The sequence below is a fragment of the Cetorhinus maximus genome, chromosome 20, assembly GCF_964194155.1.
Source record: "Cetorhinus maximus chromosome 20, sCetMax3.hap1.1, whole genome shotgun sequence".
Classification (NCBI taxonomy): domain Eukaryota; kingdom Metazoa; phylum Chordata; class Chondrichthyes; order Lamniformes; family Cetorhinidae; genus Cetorhinus; species Cetorhinus maximus.
The window spans coordinates 5,439,510-5,459,082 of NC_135898.1; the positions used below are offsets into that span (position 1 = coordinate 5,439,510).

The 19,573-nt window shown below is 48.2% G+C and overlaps 1 protein-coding gene across 1 annotated transcript in view; it reads left to right on the forward strand.

Annotated features, from left to right (window-relative positions):
- Positions 1 to 4,191: 4,191 nt before the first annotated feature.
- The window catches only part of tgfa (transforming growth factor, alpha), a 35,795-nt gene continuing 20,413 nt past the window's right edge, over positions 4,192 to 19,573 (forward strand). Inside the window, exons 1-2 of the mRNA XM_078565220.1 lie at positions 4,192 to 4,356; positions 14,583 to 14,636. Of these exons, the coding sequence (XP_078421346.1) occupies positions 4,317 to 4,356; positions 14,583 to 14,636 (94 nt within the window). The 5' untranslated portion in view covers positions 4,192 to 4,316. The remainder of the gene's footprint in view (positions 4,357 to 14,582; positions 14,637 to 19,573) is intronic.

The window sequence follows — 19,573 nt, forward strand, 5'->3', positions numbered from 1 at the left end:
GGGGAGGAAATCTGCTGTCCTTACCCGGTCTGGCCTACATGTGACTCCAGACCCACAGCCTTATGCTTGACTCTGGACTGCCCTCTGAAATGGCTGAGCAAGCCACTCAGCCCAGTTCAAGGGCAATTAGGGATGGGCAACAAATGCTGGCCTTGCCAGTGATGCCCACATCCAATAAAAAAATAAATCTCCAGATCCTAACCATTTGCTCCATAGAAGAAGTTTCTCCTTGTGTCGCCATTGCTTCTTTTGCCAATTGCCTTATACCTGTGCCCCCTGGTTCTCGATCCTTCCACCATTGGGAACAGGTACCCCCTATCAGCTCTGCCCAGACCCGTCGTGATGTTGAAAATCTCTATCAAATCTTCTCTTAATCTTCTCTTCCCCGAGGGGAACGACCCTTATACAATCGAGGCCTTGCAATCAGAAAAACAACGAAACCTTGTAAAACCTTTACAAACCTCTGGTTAGGCCTCAGCTGGAATTTGGGGTCCACGCTTTGCGGAGAATGGGAAGCCTTCCAAGAGGGCACAGAGGAGATTAACTGGGATGGTCCCAGGGATGAGGGACTTCAGTCAATGTGGAGAGACTGGAGCAGCTGGGTTTGTTGTCCTTCAAGCAGAGAAGGTGAAGGCGGCGGAGTGGGGGGGGCTGGTTTAATAGAGGTGTTCGAAGTCATGAGGGTATTTCATCAAGCAAGCAGGGAGAAACTGTCTCCTTTGGCAAGCGGTCAGGAACCAGAGGCTGTAAACTGCTGATGGAATGCGAGAAGAATGTGAGGGGACATTGAGGAGAAATGTCTTTGCACAGAGGGTTCCACTGATCTGAAGTGCACTACCTGAGACGGAGATAGAATCAGATTCTGCAGGGACACTCCAGGCAATCGCGCCTGTATTTGAGGAGGACTCATTTCCAGGGTGCTGGGGTAAATACTGGGGAGTGGGATCAATTGGATAGCTCTTTGAAAGGTCTAACATAGACATGATGGCTCGAATGGCCTCCTTCTGTGCTGTATGATCCCGTGTCATTCTGGCTGTGCCCCCACCCCCATGGCTCCGAAACATTGTGCGCGGAAAATGAATTTATCCCAAAACAACTCGGAATCAATGATATGGAAGCTGTATCTCTCGGTGCCCTGCTCCTTAACAACCATTCCTTTGTGAAGGTGAGAGGAAATCCGGAACTCTGTGGATCCTGGGAGTTGAGTTGAAATCTCCAAGGCCGAGATCGCTGGATGTTAGAGAGGTACAGAGCAAAGGTGGCAAGACTGAGTTGAGATACAGAGCAACCGTGATCAAATGAATAATGGAACAGGCTTGAGGGGCTGAATGACTTCCTTCTGTCCCGAGGTTCCTGAATCCAGTTGCTTAATTTTTTTGTGTGTGTTTGTATGTGTTCATATCCATCTTTCATCAACTCCAGTCACTTCCATGACAGGAAGATGCTGAATAAATATCACTTGGCCACATCTTTAGAATGTTCCAAACGCTTCCGATCCAACGAGTTACTTTCAGAGTGTTGACATATAGAGAAATGTGGCAGCCACAAACTGTAATTACTGACATTGGTTGGCAATGATTATTGGCAAAGGCACTCACAATCCTTATCAAAAAAGGGCCTAAGTTTGATGTCTCATCTGAAAGACGGCACCTCCGACAGTGCAGTACTCCCTCAGTAGAGACCCTCCGACAATGCAGCACTCCCTCAGTAGTGACCCTCCGACAGTGCAGCACTCCCTCAGTACTTACCCTCCAACAATGCAGCACTCCCTCAGTACTGAACCTCTGAGAGTGCAGCACTCCCTCAGCACTGAGCCTCTGAGAGTGCAGCACTCCCTCAGCACTGACCCTCTGAAAGTGCAGCACTCCCTCAGTACTGACCCTCCGACAGTGCAGCACTCCCTCAGCACTGACCCTCTGACAGTGCAGCACTCCCTCAGCACTGAACCTCTGAGAGTGCAGCACTCCCTCAGCACTGAACCTCTGAAAGTGCAGCACTCCCTCAGCACTGAACCTCTGACAGTGCAGCACTCCCTTAGCACTGAACCTCTGAAAGTGCAGCACTCCCTCAGCACTGAACCTCTGACAGTGCAGCACTCCCTCAGTACTGAACCTCTGAGAGTGCAGCACCCCCTCAGTACTGACCCTCTGACAGTGCAGCACTCCCTCAGTACTATATCGAGCAGTTGGTAAAGCTGAGTTATTTTATTTTAAATCCCAGAGGGAAACTTTAAACAACTGTCAAAACCTATAATTTTAAGTGTTATGTTTGAGATGTAACTCTAAATTCAGGAATCAGACCATCAGTTCTCGAGAGGTTTATATTAAACTAAATGAAACATTTTATTAATTTGCACAAGTTAAATACATACACATGGTTTCAAATTACTACTGTCATAGCTTTTAACAAATTCCCAAACTAATCTCCATTAAGACAACAGCAACCCATAGACTAAACCAAATACCAGACAAAGCATTTTCACCTTATGAATTCAAAGTGAGGTTCTTTTCACTTTGGTTCCTGTGGAGACAGTTGGAGGCTTATAGCTGCCTTTTAATCTCACATTGCCTCTGCCCTACACACCCGAAAACTGAAGTTATACCTACCACCGCCCACTGAATGTAAATTCTCATTGTATCACCAACCTCTTCTAACAATAAAACCCCTTTCATAGCATCAATTTTATTAGCAATATAAACATATTGCTTGGTCTCTGCTCGCTAGATGCCAAAATTCACCCCACTTCTTGAATGCTCTGTTCAAAAAATGCAAATGCACTCTACCTCACTTACATGTCAAAACTAGTACACACCAAAGCACCCAGACTAGCTGGCTTTAATCCAATGAAGACACGCCCACAGACTAAACCTCTATTTTAAAAGAAAAATATTTTCCAATAATATTATACACATTAATAGCTTCATGACACTCAGTAGTGACCCTCCAACAGTGCAGTGCTCCCTCAGGACTGACCCTTTGATAGCGTGGCACTCCCTCAGTGCTGACCCTCTGACATTGCAGCACTCCCTCAGTACTGACCCTCTGACAGTGCAGCACTCCCTCAGCAGTGACCCTCCGACAATATAGCACTCCCTCAGTACTGACCTAACAACAGTGCGGCACTCCCTCAGTACTGACCCTCCAACAGTGCAGCACTCCCTCAGCAGTGACCCTCCGACAATATAGCACTCCCTCAGTACTGACCTAACAACAGTGCGGCACTCCCTCAGTGCTGACCCTCTGACAGTGCAGCACTCCCTCAGTACTGACCCTCCAACAGTGCAGCACTCCCTCAGTATTGCCCCTCCGACAGTGCAGCACTCCCTCAGTATTGCCCCTCCGACAGTGCAGCACTCCCTCAGTAGGGCACGGTTGAGGGTCAAATCACTGCCACATCATTCCACAGCATTAACATCCCCAATCCTGAGGGGCACCGCCATGGGCCAATGGGCAGCACTCTCCTCAGAGTCAGGAGATTTTGGCTTCAAGTCCCCACTCCAGAAACCTGAGAAGAAAATCCAGGCTGACTCTCCCAGTGGGGTACTCAGGAAGTGCTGCACTGTCCGAGGTGCTGTCTGGCAGCTGAGACATTAAACTGAGGTGCCATTTGCCATCTCAGGTGGACGGACAAGATCCCAGGGCCACTATTCAGGAGAAGAGCTGAGGAGTTGTCCCCGGTGTCCTGGTCAATATTTACCCCTCAGTCAACATCACAAAAACACATTATCTGGTCAACATCACATTATTGTTTGTTGGAGCTTGCTGTGCACAAATTGGTTGCCACACTTCCTTCATTACAACAGTGACTACACTTCAGAAAGTATTTCATTGGTTGTAGAACACTTTGGGATACCTTGGGTCCTGAAAGACACTAAAGAAATGAAATATTTTCCCTTCTGTCACATAAAGCTGACTAACGCGAACATTGCAGACATAATGAATATCAAATATATATCAATCACCCTTTGAATGAATGGGATATGCTGCAACTAAGGAATAAAATTTGTCAGTATTTTATACATGTTAATGAGCTTGGGTTGATCACCATTAAATAGAAAACTGGGACAAACCAACAGTCTTAAAGACACAGCATCAACATGTGAAGATTTGATCCAATTGCAGACGGGCAGACTGTCATCAATTGGTAGTTTTCCATTTGCCTCATCAAGGACACGATCGCTTTAAGAGCCAGTTGAAAGGTTTCTCCTTTCTGCTTGGCAGGTCACACACATCCTCCTTGTCTTTCTGACTACAGCCCAACCCACACCCACCAACATCACAATCCACAGTGTGTATAGGGAACCAAGTGAAGGACAATGTTCAGTTCCTGTGTGGAAGTTATTCTAATCCTTTCAGGTAAGGAACCACCACTTTTTTTTTTACCCCCTACCCCCCACCTTCTAATTGAACAAGTCGAGAAATATTTCATTTTGTCTGTTGCGGTTTCTCTGAGGGCTGGAAATCTCGATCGTGTTGCAAGTGTTTGTTATTTCAATTGAGGTTTAAGAAGTCTTCCAAAGAGAAGAGTGTACCTGTGTGTTTTCTCTCCGTACACTCGGAATGGCTTGTTTTATTTGGGAAAGGCGGAATTCTAGTCCTCCCTCTTGTCCTAGCCACAGTCTAGTGATCATTTCGTCATTTCGGAAGCTAAAACAATCTCAATGAGCCAGTGAATTGAATGAAGTCTCTCCACGGCACGGCAAAGCGGGAGTTCTGTGTTTTTAAAATAGGATTTAAACCATTAGATCATTCGAATGAAGCAGCTGGAAATGGAATATCGGGTCGAAATTCCAGCGCTGGAAGTACAAACCACAATGTAGATTCTCCTGTTCCCCAAGCGAGCGAGCAAATTGTCTCTGGGATTTTGTCAAGAGTCTTTGGCTGAAGGAGCGATTAAAGTTCATTGTTTCTGACAAAGCTCTCTGCTCGTGGCTTTGAACCAGTGAAACATCTCTCACTGTCAGAAAACGTACATTCTCAAAAGAGATTGGGGCATTGGGAGAGCGTTAATTAATGTTCATTGTTTGCTGACTTTATTGGGGGGTGGGGGGGTGGATAAAAAAACCCTGTTATTGTTGGGGGGGTAAAAAGCCCACATTCTCACCCCAATTTGACAAAGTCACTGACCGATTGTTGCTGTGTTAAATCTCCATATCAGTTTCCTCAGTCAGGACAGTGAGTGATGGTGAAGCCAGTGGTCTTTCGGCGATGGTCCTGTTTTGATAGATAAAAAGCCCTGGAGCAGTAAATGGTGCGAGGGCAAACCTTCTCCCCCAACTTGAAAAGGATCAAACCCTGTTTGACCCCCATGCGGGTGAATCATGAACGTGCAAAAGGAAACATTAGCATTAGCCCGAGGGCACCTTGAATTACTTTACAGCCACTGAAGTGCAGTCACTGTTGCAATGTAGGAAACGCAACCGCCAATTTATGCACAGCAAGCTCCCACAAACAGCAAACGTCTGGATAATCTGTCCTCTAGCGATGTGGATTGAGGGGTAAATGGGAGAACTCCCCCGCTCCCCTTCAAATAGTGGTCACGGGATGTTTTACGTCCACCCGAGAGGGCAGACAGGGCCTCGGTTAAAAGTCTCAGAAGGCAGTGCAGCACTCCCTCCGTTCTGCACTGGGTGTTTGTGATCAGCTGTCTGGAGTGGGGACTGGAACCCACTAACTATTGGAATTTTTTTTAGGGAAACTGTCAAAGTCGTTGAAACTAAAACTTGTGGTGCTGTAGCAACACCTGTCCACTGGATGTTCTTGCTGTACATATTTCTGCTTATTGCTGGGGGCCTGGGTGGGTGGGGGGGTGGTGAAAGCAGCCAATCAGTGGGTCGCTGGCAGTTGTTCCATTTACAGGGGTAACTCTTCTCAATTCTGACTTCCCTGTTTGTTTAACAGAGTGCCATTATTAACAAGAGTGCTGATGAATCAGACTAATTCAGAGGCTGATTCACCCGACAAGTGGTGACTTGCATTTATATAGCACCTATGCTGGACTGCGCTGTCCCAAGGGGTTTCACAGTAATGTTATGAAACAAAACGTGACCCCCGAGCCACATGATGAGGTATGCAGACAGGTGACCAAAGGCTTGGTCAAAGAGGTAGGTTTTAAGGAAGTGAGAGAGGTGGAGGGAATTCTAAAGCTTAGGATTCAGGCAGCTGAAGGCAGGGCTGCCAATGGTGGAGCGATGGGAATCGGGACTACTGAAGCGGGCAGAATCAGAGGAGTGCAGAGGTCTTTAAGGACTAGAGGACTGGAGGAGATGATAAGAGATATGGAAGGATTGGAAAACAAGGGTGTGAGTTTGAAAAAGGGCTTTGTTCAGTCAGATGGGGCACTGTCCTTTTCACTGATCTGGACTGATTTCATTCAACTGAGGGGGTCAGAGGTAAATATTCCATTGGCTTTCTCTCCCTCATTGGCCTTGGGTTTTTCTCTGGTGAATTCTCTCCCTCTCTGAGGATATCAGTTGGCTGCAGGACTGGGTCAGAAATGTCTCTTGATTTTCCAGCACTGTGTCTTAACATGTCCCTCATTTCCTCCATCGGCCTCACCGGACTCCAGTACCTCAGCCAGAAGGTCCTGAGCCAAGTGAGATCTGGGCACTGTTTGCTGATGGGCCATTGTGGGGTTGGGGGAGTCTTTCCAACCTGATTTCTCTCCACAGCTACTGACCACAGGGATGCAGTGTCTGAGCAGGGCATTCACTGGATAATGGTCGGGAGCAGGAACCTTGGCCAATCTTCTTCCTTTATCTCACTGTGACCCCTGGCTGACAGCAGGAGCTTCCTGAGGACTTTTCCTGACTTGCGAAACATGTTGAATCAGAACTGGAGCCGGCCAAGCTTTCCAGACACTCAGTTAGTCATCAGCCCAGAGCTGAGGGAGTCCATCTAAAACTGTATTTTAGCAACAGGCCAATGACACCCCCTCGAAATGAGCTTCAGACACGGTGATGCATATCCCCTCCTCTGCCATGTAATAAGATCATGATCTCAGTTCCACGAAGCAACTCCGGGCCTTGGTGAGACCACACCCTGGAGTAGGCTTTGGACCCCCTTCCCTACGGAAGAAGAGACCTGCCTCGGAGGAGGTGAGAGGAGGACGCAGCAGGCTGATTGGTGGGGCGAGGGGGTAGTCCCGATGATGAAGAGACTGAGTAAATTTAGGTCTGATTTCTCTGGAGTTTGGAAGAATGAGAGGCGACCTCATCAAAACGTAGAAGATTCAGAGGGGGCCTCGCTCGACAGGGTGGAGGTTGAGAGGTTGTCTCCCCTGGCTGGGGAAATCTAGGAAACGAGAGCACATTCTCAGAATCAGGAACCGGACATATAGGACTGGGATGGGGAGAAATGCCTTCACTCTGGAGGTTATGAATCTTTGGAATTCCCCATCCCAGAGAGCTGTGGATGCTTAGACATTGAATATATTCAAGACTGAGATTGAGATTTTTCTACACTCAGGAAAGCAAGTGATAGGGCAATAGCGCAGGAAAGTTCCATTCTAAGATCTTAGTGAATGGCTGAGCAAGATCAAGGGGCTGAATGGCCTCCTTCTGTCCCTATGAATCCTTTAGGACAGGCTTGATGGACCCATAGGTCTTTTTGTATTTCTGTAATGATCCCCAGCTGAGGTTACCCCTGGAGAAGCCTGATCCCAGGGTGGAACCCAGCTTGAAAAATCCGAACTTTTATTTTGTTTAGTTATGTGGAGATTGGCTACTGAACAGTCAGGAGTCAGCTGATAAACTTTTAACAAAAGAATAAAACATTTATTCAACAAGAAAAGATGAATTATATTACAATACTCCTTCACCCACAACTATACCTATACAGATTTGTAAGGATAACACAAGTTACAAAAGATATCTTATACTTTAATGTCCACAGTAAGTACACAGTCCATGTATCAATAGGCAACCTGTGGTCAGACACATCACACTCTGAAACCAAGTGACAGATGCCACCTCAACCAGATGCCATGGATCTCTCCTCAACTCCCCCCAGACACTTGTCACGCCGTGAGCCAACCAGTCTCACTGAATCCCGTCCTTCACTTGAGGGTTTCCAATCTCCACTCTCCAAGAACTCACCTTGGAATCTTCTCCCACACCGACTCTTTCTCTCAGGCGCCTTCTGCAAGGGTTCACTTCCAGGGTTTCAAACTCTCCTTCCAATGTTCCTCTACCCTGGTTCGCCACATGTTTTCAAGCTGTCTTCCATGCACTCTCTCTCACCGACTCAGCCACCAACAATACTACTGCTTCACATGCCTGTAGCAAAGAGTTACAGACCCTCAGTTGTCTCCTTGGACCTTCTTGCCCCTTGTAAGCTGTTCTCGCTTTAAATCTGCTTTCTGCAGCTTTTGTCTCTTTAAATCTGAAGCTCATTCCTAACACCCACAAATACCAATAGAATTTACTTAAACTGTCTCTATTTCTGAACAAGTTGATTTCTTCACAGACGTCGCTGGCTGGGCCAGCATTTATTGCCCATCCCTAATTGCCCTTGAGAAGGTGGTGTTGAGGCTGGCTTCTCGAACCGCTGCAGTCCATGTGGTGTAGGTACACCCACAGTGCTGTTAGGGAGGGAGTTCCAGGACTTTGACCCAGTGACAGTGAAGGAACGGCGATATATTTCCATTTTAGAATGGCGTTAAACATTTTTAACGAACTCAGCAAAGCAATGGAAAGAGGCCAGATGATTTGGTGCTCGAACGAAAGTGGTTCCAGAACATCCTATTCCTGTTCCAATCGTGTCTCTTCCTGCACCTTGGAAGTCAGTGGTGGCCTCTCTGTGGGTCAAGTTAAAAATGAACCCCTGGCTGCGCTATCGTTCCATCAGAGCTTATCCAGATCCTGCCGTCCTCTTCCACTGAATTCATCCCCACGTCTCCGCATCACTGTGATGTGACCTGACCAGCACTGAGTGCTGCTGTCACCTATTTCATTTCCACAGCTTTACAGCGAAGGGAACTGAAATTGTTCAAACGGAATATTCATGATCATTTTCCCCAGCTACAGTGAGATGGCTGGGATTTTATTTAAACGTAGGTACGGGCTTCAAGGGCAGAATTGTGCAGTGATTCAGGATGGTATCTTGAAACAGCGTGAGGGCTGTGATCCCTTGTGCTTTTGTGCCTTTCATTTAATGAAATGAGAGAGAAGCTCAGTTTGTTCAGATTGAAGGATCAGTGCTGTAATGTGTTCTGATTGTATTTCCTGTCACAATGAGTTATGTTTCTTTCTCCCCACCCCCACAACTCCACCCACTCGCTGTCAACACAGGATTATACACAGGCTTCACTTTTAACGCTGAGATTGATGTTCCCTCACATCTTTAAAAAAATACCTTCCCTGTGAAAATAACAGCAATGTCCTGATAAGCTGATGTTACTCAGACGGTGAATACAGACTTGGGCCCAACGGGGAGAATGCCACCAAAGCACTCAGCCCACCCTCCTCTTCTTTCACGACTGGCTGAGGGCTCTTTCACACCCTTCCCAGAGATCACGTGGGGCCTCAGTTTAATGTCTCACCTGAAAGACGGCACCTCTGACAGTGCAGCACTCCCTCAGTACTGACCCTCTGACTGTGCAGCACTCCCTCAGTCCTGACCCTCTGACTGTGCAGCACTCCCTCAGTCCTGACCCTCTGACAGTGCAGCACTCCCTCAGTACTGACCCTCCGACAGTGCAGCACTCCCTCAGTACTGACCCGCTGGCAGTGCAGCACTCCCTCAGTACTGACCCTCCGACAGTGCAGCACTCCCTCAGTACTGACCCTCTGACAGTGCAGCACTCCCTCAGTACTGACCCTCTGACAGTGCAGCACTCCCTCAGTACTGACCCTCTGACAGTGCAGCACTCCCTCAGTACTGACCCTCTGACAGTGCAGCACTCCCTCAGTACTGACCCTCTGACAGTGCAGCACTCCCTCAGTACTGACCCGCTGGCAGTGCAGCACTCCCTCAGTACTGACCCTCTGACAGTGAAACATACTCTCAATATTCACTGATAAGTGTCAGCCTGGATTATGTGCTCAAGTCTCTGGAGTGGGACTTGAACCCAGAAACCTCAGCCTCAGAAGTGAGTGCCTGCGACACGATTGAGTTGGGTCTCTGATGGCACCTTGAGGATTTGCTTCTGCGACAACCCTTGTTGGTTCTTTCTTTTTGTTACCTGTTGAATTTCTGCCCAGTTTTTCTCTGCTGTCAGAGTTAGTGTAGAAAGTGCTGTAGGCCTCTATTTGAGCTGTAGTGACCCAATATAATACAAGCTGCTTCAAGTTCTGACTGACCCTCCAGCTCCTTCAGGTTCTGACTGACGCTACACCTCCTTCAGGTTCTGACTGACACTACACCTCCTTCAGGTTCTGACTGACGCTACACCTCCTTCAGGTTCTGACTGACGCTACACCTCCTTCAGGTTCTGACCAACACTGCACCTCCTTCAGGTTCTGACTGACGCTACACCTCCTTCAGGTTCTGACTGACGCTACACCTCCTTCAGGTTCTGACTGACGCTACACCTTCTTCAGATTCTGACTGACACTGCACCTCCTTCAGGTTCTGACTGACGCTACACCTCCTTCGGGTTCTGACTGACACTGCACCTCCTTCAGGTTCTGACTGACGCTACACCTCTTTCAGGTTCTGACTGACACTGCACCTCCTTCAGGTTCTGACTGACGCTACACCTCCTTCAAGTTCTGACTGACACTGCACCTCCTTCAGGTTCTGACTGACGCTACACCTCCTTCAGATTCTGACTGACACTGCACCTCCTTCGGGTTCTGACTGACACTACACCTCCTTCGGGTTCTGACTGACACTGCACCTCCTTCAGGTTCTGACTGACGCTACACCTCCTTCAGGTTCTGACTGACACTGCACCTCCTTCGGGTTCTGACTGACGCTGCACCTCCTTCGGGTTCTGACTGACGCTACACCTCCTTCAGGTTCTGACTGACACTGCACCTCCTTCAGGTTCTGACTGACACTACACCTCCTTCAGATTCTGACTGACACTGCACCTCCTTCAGATTCTGACTGACACTGCACCTCCTTCAGGTTCTGACTGACACTGCACTTCCTTCAGGTTCTGACTGACGCTACACCTCCTTCAGGTTCTGACTGACGCTACACCTCCTTCAGGTTGAAAAGTCATGGTCTGATGCTGAAGGAATTTTAAGCCCCCTGTGGGGAGTTGGCGAGGGGTGACCCACGGTGCCTGTTGCCATGGCAGCTGTGGCAGTAATATGAATTCAGTCGGCCAGAAGAGGCCAAGGTAGGGGTTTGTGTTTTTTTTTAAAAGATCCCTCTCTTTGCACTCCTTGTGAGCCAGGGGAGGAAGGAGTGCTTCACCCACAACGCAGGTCCCGCCAGGAGACCTTTGCCTGATCACCATTGGTGGCCGTGCCTTCAACAGCCAAGTCCTCACGCTCTGGAATTCCCTCCCTCCACCTCTCCACCTCACTTCCTCACGTTCCCCCTTCAAGACACTCCTTAAAAACTACCTCTCTGACCAAGCTTTTGGTGACCTGGTCCAAATATCTCCTGATGTGACTCAGTGTCATACTTTGTTTTATAATGCTCCTGTGAAGCACCTTGGGCTGTCTGAATACATTAAAGGTGTAACATAAATTGTTGTTGATCTTGATGGGGGCCAGGTGAGCTAGGTTTGGGCATAGGCTCCTCCCTGGGGAGCATGAACTAGATGGGCTGAATGGCCTGATTCTGTTCCGTAAGCTCAATATAATCCTCGCCCACCAAGGAATCCCCAACAGCACCCCCACCCACCCCCACGCAGAACCTCCCCTCCACCACACACACCCCCCACCACCCCAAGTCCTCCTGCCTCTCCAGCCACTGACCAAATGGTCTCCATTGTTGGCCAACTTGCCACTCGCACATGGTGAGTTCATTGCCCGCAATCCGACCCTTCCTGCCCGCCACACCCTCCTCCCCCTCCTCCTCCTCCTCCCTTGGAAGTCTACTAGGCTGGGTCAATCATTGTGACACCAGTAAGGCTGGAAGCTCAGTAACTTACTTGAGCTTCATCCTTTCTCCCCCCCACCCACCCCCCACCGCATCTCCACATCACAGAGAAAGCAATTTTTCTATTCTTTCATGCGATATGGGCGAATTGCCCTTGAGAAGGGGGCGGTGTGTAGACCCCCTGGCATCAGCCCGTCACCTCCTGGTGCCCTTCGGGGATTGGGTGTGGGGCAAAACAAGACCAACAGAGGCAAGAGAAATGGAGCCTTGGTGGCCCTGATTCCTCAATCGCCTCCCAGAATAGGCTACAGATTCATTCAGCCTTTGGGGGAAAAAAAAAACACTCATTCAGACACCGTGTTCAGCGTTAATTAAATCGCAAGTATCCGGCTTCCCTTCCCACTCATTAAAAAATAACTATTCGAGGAAGCAGGTTTAATTCTGGTTCAGAAATCAGTAGCTTAGCTCCCCTGCTAATCTCTCTTAATCCCCAGCACCAATGATACGACAGCGGATCCTGGGGAAATGGGACAAGATTGCCTTCAAACTGAGAGACACAAATTCAAAATTGTCTTTCTGGCTTCCTCTGCACCCCCCCCCATCTCTGTTAGTCACTCCACATTGTTTTGTGGGAGGTCCTCTCCGCACCAACCTTGCTTTGAAAGTGGCAGCAAGACTTCACTGCAGAGATTTGCTAACATTGTCAGGAACAACATTATTGCTGCACGCTGGCTCTCACTGACGATATAGCGGTCACAATGAAGTCCAGTGCACGGTGTTGACCTGTGACCTGTTGGTTCACCCCCTGGAGTTACCAATCCCCTGTGTCATCAGGCGCAGTCGCTGCTCAATCCAGGTGTTTCCTGGGTTTGGATTTTACTCTGTGGGGATGTAAAGGTTCATTCCAACGTTTTCACATCCCTTTAGGTGTCGACAGCGGCTTGATGCGTAGCATTCTCACCCCTGAGGCAGGCAGTCCTGTCGCTAAATTCCACTCCAGAGGCATGAGCCCCTGTTAAGTCTCCGTCTGCCCTCTCGGGTAGATGTAAACGATTCCGTGGTTAGTCTTCGAGAAGGATCAGGGAAGTTGTCCCCGGTATACTGGTCAGTGTTGATCCTTCAACCCACATCACTCAAATAGCCTCTCTGCTCAGTTATTGCACTGGCAGGCATCTTGCTGTGTGCAAATTGGCTGTCACATTACAACAGTGAGTGACTGCACTTGGAAGTGAAGCGCTTCGGGATGTTGTGAAAGGCGCTATGGAAATGCAGGGTCTCCCTACTATTTATGGGCAGCCGGTGCTCTGGGGAAGATGAAAAATGTGGTTGTGGCCTCAGGCTGGGGGGAGGGGGGTGGGAGGGGTGTGTGGTGCAGTAGCTGCTGGGCTGGGGTTACTTGTTTTCAGTGGGATTTGGAAACATGGCCCTCTGAGCCAAGAGAGAGCAGCTGGGCAGACAAGGAGAACTGGGCAGCGGCGCGCAGCCTCCTCCTTACAAACACCTCTCTGCCAGCTGCTGCCCAGCAATCCCGCCTGCCCAGCTGCTCCGTGGCCTCAAAAGGGCCATGTTTCCGAATTCCAAACCCTCAGCAGGTCAGGCAACGTGTGCGGAGAGAGAAACCGAGTTAACCTTCCATCAGAACGATCATTACCTGTGACGTATTTTGCGTTTGTACCTGTTGTCGTGATGCTGGGTGAATGTGAGCCAGGACATCGGGGTGGGTGGGGGGTGTTGTCAAGCTGTGTTGATTTTTTTTAAAAAGTCCTGTGGGATCCTTAGTTTTATTGAGCAGAGAACAAAAGGAAGGAAGTTCTGCCAAAGCGTGATAAACCAGCGGTTAGGTCCCAGCCGGAGTGTCGTGTTGAATAATGGGCACGGCACTTTAGGGAGCGATTGGAGGAATTGGACAGGGTTTGGAGGAGCTTCCTTCTGATGACTGTGGGGATTTGGGACCCCAGTTATCTCAGGATCGGAGAAAAGGAGCCTCTCCAGCTCAGTGCGTGAAAGATTAGGAGGAGGACTTAATCTAGGTGTTCAGCTTTAGGGAGGGATTACAAGACAGTAAATTTAATTTAAAACAATGGTTTCCTCCTGGTGGGAAGATGAATAACGCAGAGGAACCCAGAATTCAGATGCAAAGGAAACCAGGCTAGACTGGGGAAAGATTGGAAGCAGTGAGTTGCTCTGAGCTGGAAGAGTGCTGGAAACAGGATCAACAGCAGCCTGCAAAAGGGGGAATTGGTTCAATATTTGAGAAGGAGCAGGTTATGGGGAAAGGAGCAGGAGTCGGGGTGGGGGGGTGGGGGGTGGTGACATATAACTAGATAGTTCTTTCCAAGAGCTGCTACAGGCTGAATGATGGGCTGAATAGCTGGATTCTGCAAACTCTGACAGAAAAACATTCCTGTGTGTCTTGTCATTATTAAACTGGGCTCGTTTAAAGTGATTTTGAAATCTTAACTTTGTTCAATGAAAGTAGCTCTCAGTGACGAACGGTATAAAAGGAATGTGTCAAATCAGGATGTTCTTTACCATTGCTCACACTGATGGCTGTCATTTATTCCTGTCTGCTCCTTTCACAGGTCTTGTTTTCACTGTCTGTAACTCCCTGGAAAACACAAGCTCCATACCGACTGGTGAGTGAGTGAGTGAGTGGATTCCACACTCAACTTCGCATTTTATGTTTAATTTAATCCTCCACAGTAACTTTGCAAAGGGCAATCTTCTCAATCGCATCCAAGCAGGGGGTTGCGGCCATTCAGCCCATCGAGCCTGTTCGATCACAGCCGGTCTTTTATCTTTAGCCCAGTTATTTGCCTTCGCTTGATATCCTTTTGATGACCTGACCAAACGCCAAAAGTTTCAGCCTCAACCTTGAAAGTTCTGATTGACTCCAGTACCATCCACAGCTTTTTTATGAGGGGCTGGGGTGGGGAGGGGACCCTGAGGTTCCTGTGACCCTTGATATGAAAGAAAAGCTTCCTGACATCGACCCTGAGGTGTTCCCTTGTCCTGCAGTCAACTCACCAGGAGCAAATTGTTTCTCTGTATCTGCCGAATCCTTCGAATATTGTAAACATGATCAGCCACAACTTTCTGAATTCAAGGGCTCGATAAAGCAACAATGTTCATTGCAAATATTACAAAAATGAGACAAAATGTTCATGTCTTGAAGACATCAGCCCAACGCCTCAGTGATCCTGTTTGCCGGGCCAGTCCCCGAATTCAGGAAACACACAAAACCATCTGGAGGCAACTGCTTTGCTCAGTTTGGTTCTGTGGGATTCCCCAGCTCAGCTCTTTCTACAGTTAAACAGGGCCATGTCCCGCTGGTGAACAGAGGGTGGATAGGAGGTTTCTCCTGAAGCGCTGAGTCTACAACCGGGGAACTAGTCTCAGAAGAAGGGGCAGGCCACTGAGATGAGGAGGAATTTCTTCACTCAGAGGGCGATGAATCTTTGGAATTCTCTACCCCAGAGGCCTTTGAAAGCTCAATCACTGATTGACCTTGTTCAAGACAGAAATCGCCAGATTTCTGGGTGCTAATGACATCAAAGGATATGGAGATAGTTTGGGAAAGTGGCGTTGAGGTAGATAATCGGCCATGCTTGAATTGAATGGTGAAGCAGGCTCGATGGACCGAATGGCCTACTCCTGCTCCTTTGTTCCTATGGGTTGTCATACTGAAAGCATCAAACATTTGATACTTCACAGTGGGATGCTTTGTGGTTACTTGTTGCAATAGTGGATCGCTCCCTTCGACTTCCAGAGCACAAGAGGTGTTCAACAGACAGTCACGCTGGTCTCTCTGATTTACCCTCTTGCTTGACCTCACAATTACTCCAACCCCTCCGTGTCATTTCAAGACTAGAACTTGCATCTCTCTAGCACCTTTCACATCCTTAGGAAGTCCCAAAGGGATTTACAGCCAATCAAGTACTTTTTGAAGTGTAAACACTATTGTGATGTAGGAAATGTGGCACCCACTTTGTGCACAGCAAGCTCCCACAAACAACCATGTGCTGATGCCTGGATAATCAGTTTTCGTGATGTTGATTGAGGAATGAGTATTGGCCAGGGCAGTGGGGAGAACTCTCCTGCTCTACTTTCAATTGTGCTGTGGGGTCTTTTATGTCCAGAACAGATGGGACCAATGGTTTAACACCTCCGACAGTGCAGCACTCCCTCGGTACTTCGGTGTGCTTCCACTCTCTGGAGCGACTTGCCTTCTGACTCCACAATGAGAGTGCTACTCCCTGCACTGTGGCCTACGCCTATGATGTTACCGACAGTGGGATCACTCATTCATGAGGCTTAATTAGCTGATAAACAATTGCCTTTGAATAGTGAATGAGAATGTCTGTATGTTCTCTATCTGTTTCAGTTTCTGCATAACATGTCAAATCTGTTGTGTTGAGCAGAAACTTGATGAGAGAGAGAGAGAGAGAGAGAGATTTTGTATAACACAGCCTCAGGCCATGCAAAACATTTCCCAGGACTTTCCAAATGCAGCACAGTGTTCCTTCTGCTTTTCACACTTCCAATTCATGCAGGGGCCTCATTTTGCTGTTGACTGACAGACAGGTGTTAGTTTTATTATTCATTCATGGGGTGTGGGCCTCGCTGGCTGGGCCAGTATTTATGGCCCATCCCTAGTTGCCCTTGAGAAGGTGGTGGTGAGCTGCCTTCTTGAACCGCTGCAGTCCATGTGGTGTAGGCACACCCACAGTGCTGTTAGTGCGGGAGTTCCAGGATTTTGACCCAGCGACAGTGAAGGAACGGCCGATATATTTCCAAGTCAGGATGGTGAGTGATTTGGAGGGGAACTTCCAGGTGGTGGTGTTCCCATCTATCTGCTGCCCTTGTCCTTCTAGATGGTAGTGGCCGTGGGTTTGGAAGGTGCTGTCTAAGGAGCCTTGGTGAGTTGCTGCAGGTAGTGAGGACAGCAGAACGCCCTCACCTTCTTTCAGTAGTGCTGAGGCCTTCAGAGCTTTTCCAGCTATCCACTAGGCACCTCTGACAGTGCAGCACTCCTTCAGCACTGCAGTATCAGCACACATGACTTCAGAGAGGGCCTCAAACTTACTGAATCGAGGGAAGACAAAAGACAAAAGCATTCATGTAGCGCCTTTCACATCCTCATGCTATTCCAAAATGCCTCACAACCAATGGAGGACTTGTTGAAGTGGTCTCACCGTTGTAATGTAGGAAATTGAGTGGCCAACTTGTGCACAGGAGGATCCCACAAACAGCCATGTGCTAATGACATAATCTGTTCTTTTTTTTTGCGAGAGATAAACATCGACCAGGACACCAGGGAGAGTGCCCCTGCTCTTCTCCAAATCAGTGGCCACTGGATCTCTAATGTGGACCCGAGACATCTCATCTGAAAGAGGTCAGCTGTGAGTCAGACAGTGCAGCACTCCCTCAGTACTGCACTGAGACGTGGACTTTTGTGCTCGTCTCTGGAGTGAGACTCGAACCGACAACTCTCTGACTCAGCGGTGAGAATGCTCCCCACTGAGACATGGCACCAAATAATTAGCTGAGGCGTCATGTTAAGAGAATGGCTCAGAAGCTGCCCAATTCTAGCTACAGCACGAAAACAAACTGAAATTCTGTAAACTGTGCTGTAAATGATTGTATAATCATGGAATGGAGGCCATTCACCCCATCCAGTCTGTGCTGGCTCTTTGAAAGATCTAATTAATCCCACGGCTCTATTCTTCCCCCGTAGCCATGGAGATTGAACAACAATAAGCGAAGGTTTGAAATGGAGCTCCACCACTAGCTGGTAGTCTAATAGCTGTCGCAACAGTTCTACACAAGACACAGATTCAGCCCCAACTTGAGGGTGAAATTCAACAGGGATTTGTAAAATTTGACAATCTGTACAGGGGCACCTTCAGTGGATCTATCCGTGTTTACATTATTCTGTTTATCAAGGGCTCGGAATGGAATGCACTCTGAAAGATCTCAGGTTTCACCGCACCTGGACGGAGGCTCTGATATGAAACATGATTCGTGTTTCTCAGTCCGGAAGAAATGATCAGTGTATGTTCTTGGAATTTTTCTTTCCAGAACTTCTGAGTCCATTTCAGTGCCTTGTACCCTGGGGCAACGCACAGGGTATCACAGTGAGGTAGAAAAGCACCTGGCTGGTAGAACTCTTCAAGACGATGATCAAATCAGATCGGGTAGAGAGAAGCAAACTTTCACCAAGACTTCAAATTCTCATTCTTGTTTTCAGTCTACTGTTCGACCTCACCCACTCGCTATCTCAGCTCATCAGTTGCTGAAACCTCATTCATGCCTTTGTTACCTCTACACACAACTGTTTCAACGCATTCTGGGCTGGCCTCCCACATTTTTACCTTCCATAAACGTGAGGTCATCCAAAACTCTGCTGCCTCTGTCTTAACTCGCAAAGTCCCGTTTCCCGATCACCCTCGTGCTCACTGACCTACACCCCACCCCTGACCAAGCAACATCCTGAATTTAAAATTCTCATCCTTGTTTTCAAATCCCTCCATGGTTTGCCCCACCCTATCCTTGTAATTTTCTCCAACCACACAACGCTCCGAGATCTCTGCATTCCTCTAACTCTGGCCTCTTGCACATCCCAGTTTTAATCACCCCACCATTGGCGGCCGTGCCTTCAGTTGCCTAGTCCCCAGACCCTGGAATTCCCTCCCTACACCTCTCCACTTCTCTACCTCGCTTTCCTCCTTTAAGACACTTCTTTAAAACCCACCTCTTTGTCCAAGTTTTAATCATCTGGGCCTAATAATTCTTTCTGTGGCTTGGTGTCAGACTTAGTTTAATAATGGTCCTGTTGAAACACCTTAGGACGTTTGATTATATTACTGGTGCTATACAGATAAAAGCTGTTGTTGTAGGGAGGGGTGAGGCTCTGGAGGGTTTTAAAGGATGAGAATTTTCAAGTCAAGCTGTTGCGAGCAGACAGCAATGTGATAATGAGCATATGATCCACGTCAATGAAGTTGATCAAGGGACAAATATTGGACAGGAAACGGAGGAGAACTCCCCTTCCCTTATTTCAATAGTGCTGCTGGACAGATCAGTGGATTAGATAGTGTGGTGATGGAGAAAACCTTCAGTTAGAATGGCTGTGACATTCCAGAGCCAAGGATCAGCTTTTTTGAGCTGCAGCTGTGAAATATTTCCCAGTCTCCGGTCACATAGATAGAAAGTTGCTCCATCCAGGAAACCACTGCCCAGTCAACTGCTTTTATTTCTGCAAACAAGCTGATTGCTGCATCTGAGCTGAGTGTATTCTGGGCAGCAGGTTTCAGTCTCATGTTAACAGGGTGATGTAAAGCAGAAGCCTCTGGCTGGAGGTAACAGGATGTTGATTGCACAAAGTCAGTGGGAGAATTTGGAACGCCTGTGTTGCTGCCTGATAATGATCATCATGATACTTCCTGTTTTTCCCACCTCCAGAATCGATTAACCAATACTCTCCTCTGTAACCTAAAGACTTGCATTCCTATAGTGCCTTTCACATCCTCGGGGATGCAGCATTGTGGCTCTGACGGCTCATGGAAGCAAG